General features: G+C 42.7%; 1 protein-coding gene across 1 annotated transcript; it reads left to right on the top strand.

Annotated features, from left to right (window-relative positions):
• The first annotated feature begins 353 nt into the window (after window positions 1–353).
• Window positions 354–6,693, top strand: LOC133639023 (uncharacterized). The gene is made up of 3 exons (XM_062032084.1): window positions 354–1,182; window positions 1,339–1,490; window positions 5,860–6,693. Exons 1-3 carry the CDS (start codon window positions 1,098–1,100, stop codon window positions 6,310–6,312), a joined length of 690 nt encoding a protein of 229 aa, XP_061888068.1. The 5' UTR covers window positions 354–1,097; the 3' UTR covers window positions 6,313–6,693.

Here is a 6,693-nt window from a genome sequence, read left to right as displayed (position 1 = left end):
GTCCACGTACCGGTACCAGGCCGCAGCCCGGTGGTTGGGGACCACTGATATAGAGGATCTTTGAATAGATTTTGCAGTATATCATTAGAAACAGCAAAGCCCTCCTGTCATATAGACAATCTTTGACTATCATTTTTGTAGTAGGCCCGTAAAAAAAGTAGTGTGTGTCCTATGGAGGATCTTTGAATAGATTTTGCAGTATATCCTTAGAAACAGCAAAGCCCTCCTGTCATATAGACAATCTTTGACTAGCATTTTTGTAGTAGGCCCGTAAAAAAAGTAGTGTGTGTCCTATGGAGGATCTTTGAATAGATTTTGCAGTATATCCTTAGAAACAGCAAAGCGCTCCTGTCATATAGACAATCTTTGACTAGCATTTTTGTAGTAGGCCCTTAAAAACAGTAGAGCATGTCTGTCATATTGATGATCTTCGAATAGATTTTGCAATACATCCTTAGAAACAACAACCTTCCAATCTTTCTCCAGTTAATTATGCAGTATTTTTGTAATTAGTCTGATAATAATCTTTGTGATGAACACATGCTTTCATATCATTTGACAAGGTTGTAAACTGTAGGTAGGTTAGATAGAATTATTGATTATGATTAAAATCAAGAGTAAAAGTACTAATTCAGTGTTAAGATTTGAGTGGAAAAGTTGGGCCCCGAGGTCAAAAATGGTTAAGAACCCTTGGTGTAGTTGACAAGAACCTGCCACATGTCCTCCAGGTGGCAGTAGAAGCCCCTCGGTCATTAAAGTCAAAGGTTAAAAAGTGTGTAAAGTTTTTTTTCCCAATTCAAATTATTGCATGACTGCCCTCATAAATGTTGAGTTTTGATGTTTGAATAAATAAAAATGGGGTCCAGGGGCCAACATGAGGTGGGCATCAGCGCCAGGTCTGAACATGTCCCCTCATCAAGGGCATGTATGGGCATTGCCCTCGTCCTTTCAATACAGCTACACAACAAAAGAAGAAGAAGAAGAAGAAGAGGAAATTCTGGGAAATTTAGGTTGCCTCACAAAGTGCACGTCATTTCCTCCGATGACCAATGCCCGGTTTGGGCTCTTGAAAAAAAAAAAGTTCAAGTAGTGTGATTATGACAAGTCTGAGCATTTGGAGGAGAATGAGCGGACATGCGAGGAGTAGCATGCTTTGGACACGCCTGAAGAAGCCAGCATCAAGTAAGTCTCCCTACAATGAATTGAAGTTGAAAAACGTATTGGGGTGTTACCATTTAGTGGTCAATTGTACAGAATATGTACTGTACTGTGCAGCCTACTAATAAAAGTCTCAATCAATCAATGCTTTTTGAAAGACTTCATGATGCTCCCTTCCAGCGTCGCTCGCCCTCCTGCTGCTGCTCCTGATCCTGCTCCGGTCCTCAACAGCGTCCAGCAGCAGAGACCAGCAGTGTGCAAGTTCTGTGCAGCGGACCTTGAAACTGACCAGACTCATCCACACGGAATCTGTGGATCTCATCAAAACATACGTGAGTATCTTTACTCATACATCATTTTGGCATCTTATTGTTGAAAAAAAAAAACCCCACTCTTTTGTACTTACGGCCCAAGCAACTTTTGATAGACTCTATTGCAGACCTGGGCAAATGAAGGCCCGGGGGCCCGTTAAGCTTTTCAATGTGGCCCGCCGGACATTCCCAAATATTTTTTTTACATCTTTAAGATGGAAAGTGTAGCTGCCATTATGATGTGCGGTGATGTTTCCAAAATGACTGTAAGTCTTGAAGATGTCAGGTTTAAACACTGATGACATCTATTAAACAAGACAAGAAGCAAGGAATTAAACAGAGACAGGATTCAATTTAGCTCAATCGAGGGGAAACGCGTAGACACTGTACCCTTGCACAGTGTCGTCCCACTCGCTGACGAAAGATTGGAAATCAGGGAAAGTCTTTTATTTGGACTTTCCCTGATTACATTTTACAGGTTCCGCAGCCTCCGAAGCAGAACCTCCAGGTTCTGTAACAGCTTCTTCCCTCAAGCCGTAAGACTCTTGAACGCATCATAATTAAATGATCCCCTCAACTCCCCCCAAAAGGAATTAACTCGCTGGAATAAAAAAAGACAATATAACATATAATAATATAACAATATATATAACATATAATATAATATAACATATAATAAAATATAACATATAATAATATAACAATATAACATGTCGTCGTGGCTTGTACAGCACTCGTGATTTAGGGCTATATAAATAAACATTGATTGATTGAACATACATCCATAAACGTGGACGCATGTGGAAAAGTGCAATATATTTATCTGTACAGTAATCTATTTATTTATTTATATATATTTATTTAGTTTATATACATATTTATATATTATTTACATGTATTTATTTATTTATATATGCACCTTATTGCTTTTTTATCCTGCACTACCATGAGTTTATGTAACGAAAGTTCAAATTTGAATGACAACAATAAAATAAAATAAAAATAAATAAAAAAGGAAGTCTACATGGCAACAGCTGTTTCTAAGGGAAGGGGGTCGTAAACAGCCATCGCCTTTGGTTACAAAACAGTAGGAAGAAAAGGTGCCTGGAGGGGAGCCAGGCCCTGCCTCCTCTCCGCTTTGTAGATCTCGGGTCAAGACAAAATCTTCCTGTGGATTACAATGCATCAAAGAAACCGACGCCTTCATGTCGCTTCCCGTCCTACACGGTGGAGTTAAGCGATGATATTACGGACCTTTGATCCCTCAGACGGTACCGAATCAAAACCTGACATCAGTGTGTAAAGGATATCACCACATGGACTTCAGGAACACTTCAGAAAACCACTGCTCAGTGGCTTAGCGGTTAGAGTGTCCGCCCTGAGGTCGGTAGGTCGTGAGTTCAAACCCCGGCCGAGTCATACCAAAGACTATAAAAATGGGACCCTGCTTGGCACTCAGCATCAAGGGTTGGAACTGGGGGTTAAATCACCAAAATGATTCCCGGGGCGTGTCCACCGCTGCTGCTCACTGCTCCCCTCACCCCCCCAGGGGGTGATGGGTCAAATGCAGAAGATAATCCCACCACACTTAGTGTCCATCCATCCATCAATTTTATACCGCTGGAGCTTATCTCAGCTGCATTCGGGCGGAGGGCGCCGTACACCCTGGACAAGTCGCCACCTCATCACAGGGCCAACACAGTTAGACAGACAACATTCACACACTAGGAACCATTTAGTGTTGCCAATCAACCTATCCCCAGGTGCATGTCTTTGGAGGTGGGAGGAGACGCAGTCATGGGGAGAACATGCAAACTCCACACAGAAAGGTCCCGAGCCCGGGATTGAACTCACGACCTTCGTATTGTGAGGCACATGCACATGTTCCACCGTGCTGCCACACCTAGTGTGTGTGTGACAATCATTGGTACTTTAAACTTTAACTTAACAGTCGTTCGCTACATCTGTAAGTGCAAGTTAAAACTCTACTATGCAAAGCCAACGCCATTTATCAACAACACCCAGAAACTAAGTTATGATTATTTGCAAAAACAAAATGAAGTTTCTGAGTTGGAACATTAAATATCTTGTCTTTGCAGTCTATTCAATTGAATATACGTTGAAAAGGATTTGCAAATCATTGTATTCTGTTTTTTTTTTACCATTTACACAACGTGCCAACTTGACTGGTTTTGTATATACAAACCCCGTTTCCATATGAGTTGGGAAATTGTGTTAGATGTAAATATAAAAGGAATACAATGATTTGCTAATCCCTTTCAACCCATATTCAGTTGAATATGCTACAAAGACAACATATTTCATGTTCAAACTGATAAACTTTTTTTTTTTTTTATTGCAAATAATAATTAACTTTAGAATTTGATGGCAGCAACACGTGACAAAGAAGTTGGGAAAGGTGGCACAAAATACTGAGAAAGTTGAGGAATGCTCATCAAACACTTATTTGGAACATCCCACAGGTGAACAGGCTAATTGGGAACAGGTGGGTGCCATGATTGGGTATAAAAGTAGATTCCATGAAATGCTCAGTCATTCACAAACGAGGATGGGGCGAGGGTCACCACTTTGTCAACAAATGCGTGAGCAAATTGTTGAACAGTTTAAGAAAAACCTTTCTCAAGCAGCTATTGCAAGGAATTTAGGGATTTCACCATCTACGCTCCGTAATATCATCAAAGGGTTCAGAGAATCTGGAGAAATCACTGCACGTAAGCAGCTTCGATCCCTCAGGCTGTACTGCATCAACAAGCGACATCAGCGTGTAAAGGATATCACCACATGGGCTCAGGAACACTTCAGAAACCCACTGTCAGTAACTACAGTTGGTCGCTACATCTGTAAGTGCAAGTTAAAACTCTCCTATGCAAGGCGAAAACCGTTTATCAACAACACCCAGAAACGCCGTCGGCTTCGCTCGGCCTGAGCTCATCTAAGATGGACTGATACAAAGTGGAAAAGTGTTCCACATTTCAAATTGTTTTTGGAAACTGTGGACGTCGTGTCCTCCGGACCAAAAAGGAAAAGAACCATCCGGATTGTTATAGGCGCAAACTGTATAAAGCCAGCATGTGTGATGGTATGGGGGTGTATTAGTGGCCAAGACATGGGTAACTTACACATCTGTGAAGGCACCATTAATGCTGAGAGGTACATACAGGTTTTGGAGCAACATATGTTGCCATCCAAGCAACGTTACCATGGACGCCCCTGCTCATTTCAGCAAGACAATGCCAAGCCACGTGTTACATCAATGTGGCTTCATAGTAAAAGAGTGCGGGTACTAGACTGGCCTGCCTGTAGTCCAGACCTGTCTCCCATTGAAAATGTGTGGCGCATTATGAAGCCTAAAATAGCACAACGGAGACCCCCGGACTGTTGAACAACTTAAGCTGTACATCAAGCAAGAATGGGAAAGAATTCCACCTGAGAAGCTTCAAAAATGTGTCTCCTCAGTTCCTAAACGTTTACTGCAGGGGTGTCAAACGTACGGCCCGAGGGCCGGATCAGGCCCGCGAACAGGATTTATCCGGCCCGCGGGATGAGTTTGCAAAGTATAAAAATGTACCTGAAATGTTTGAATGAAAGAAACTGCTGTTCTAAATGTGTCCACTAGATGTCACAATAGCAATTATTTGTATCTTTGTAGATGATGCTACATATGTACAAAATAAACCACATTAGTACATCAGTCGAGGAAAGTGATCAAACTACCTAAATAACATCCTGTAACTTGATTTTGATATACTTATTTTTATCTTGATAGATTGAACATTAACACCAATGATGAACATTATCACATCATTTATTCAGAAAATATAGATAATGACAAATAAATTATTAACCGCAACATGTATGTGTAAAATAAAAACCTAACAACATTATGATTTGTACATTTGTGCTTGTTCTATTTTTAAACAAAGAAAACAACCTGAAGTTGTCTTTATTTTTAAGCTATCGTGCCGTGATTTTACCAGTCCGGCCCACTTGGGAGTAGATTTTTCCTCCGTGTGGCCCCCCCATCTAAAATGACTTTGACACCCCTGGTTTACTGAGTGTTGTTAAAAGGAAAGGCCATGTAACACAGTGGTGAACATGCCCTTTCCCAACTACTTTGGCACGTGTTGCAGCCATGAAATTCCAAGTTAATTATTATTTGCAAAAAAGAAACAAAGTTTATGAGTTTGAACATGAAATATGTTGTCTTTGTGGTGCATTCAACTGAATATGGCTTGAAAGGGATTTGCAAATCCTTGTATTCCGTTTATATTTACATCTAACACAATTTCCCAACTCATATGGAAACGGGGTTTGTATAAAGAGACAGTGTGGTTAGTGGTAAAGGTGTGGCTGCTTGTCCTCCCCACAGAGAGCCTCCCAAGGAGACATGTCCCACCTCTTCTGCAAGGTGTCCATCCCCGACGTCCCCGAGCCCAACATCTCCGGCCTGGAGCCCTCGGAGAGGACGGAGAGCATCCTCCGCCACCTGCGGGTCTTCTCCTCTCACCTGAGGCGGGTGTACGAGCAGCAGACGGACCTGCAGCGCCCCGACAGCGGCCTCCTGGTCCAGCTGGACACGGTGGGGGAACGCAACCGGGGCCTGGAGGCGCTCCTGCGGAACTTCTACCGGGACGTTTTCCCCAACCTCCAGGACTGGCCGGCGGGGGCGCCCGCCTCCCTGCCGCCCGCGCAGAACACCTTCCAGCAGAAGGTTTACGGCTGCGTGGTGTTGAAGACCTACAAGGACTTCCTGCTGAACGTCTGCAGGGAGCTGAGGAGCATGAGGAGCCGAGTGTGCCGAGGGAGACGCAATTTCCTGTGAGACTGTGAGTGCCTATTTATCATATTTAATATTTATTTTTCTTATGTATTCTGAGCGGCCGCAAGCACCTTAAATACGTCGGGGTGATTACAAGTACTTATTGCATCAATAACGTGCATGCCCGGCAGCGTGAAAATATCAATAAAACAAAACTAAAACCATGAAAGATTTTTTTTTGTCATCTTTTTTTTTTGTTGCTGTCATGTGTTTTATTGCGTATGGTGAACAAATCAGGAAGCAGCCGAGACGATGGGTGTGTGACGCCAGCTGCCGTACGGTGATGCACCTTCTGTCTAGTCGGTCACACGGCAACGCTGCGTCTGACTCGGGTGGGGGAAAAAACAAAAACGTTGATTTTGGCAGATGGGCTGGTAGGGTCAC

The sequence above is a fragment of the Entelurus aequoreus genome, linkage group LG21 (assembly GCF_033978785.1).
Source record: "Entelurus aequoreus isolate RoL-2023_Sb linkage group LG21, RoL_Eaeq_v1.1, whole genome shotgun sequence".
NCBI lineage: Eukaryota > Metazoa > Chordata > Actinopteri > Syngnathiformes > Syngnathidae > Entelurus > Entelurus aequoreus.
Note: the sequence above shows the minus strand (reverse complement) of the source record. Positions and strands in the feature narration are given on the sequence as shown.

Coding starts and splice junctions, on each gene's coding strand:
- LOC133639023 (XM_062032084.1), top strand. CDS start 1,098: ATGACAAGTCTGAGCATTTGGAGGAGAATGAGCGGACATGCGAGGAGT. Junction 1,183..1,338: donor CCTGAAGAAGCCAGCATCAA/GTAAGTCTCCCT, acceptor GCTCCCTTCCAG/CGTCGCTCGCCCTCCTGCTG. Junction 1,491..5,859: donor TGGATCTCATCAAAACATAC/GTGAGTATCTTT, acceptor TCCTCCCCACAG/AGAGCCTCCCAAGGAGACAT.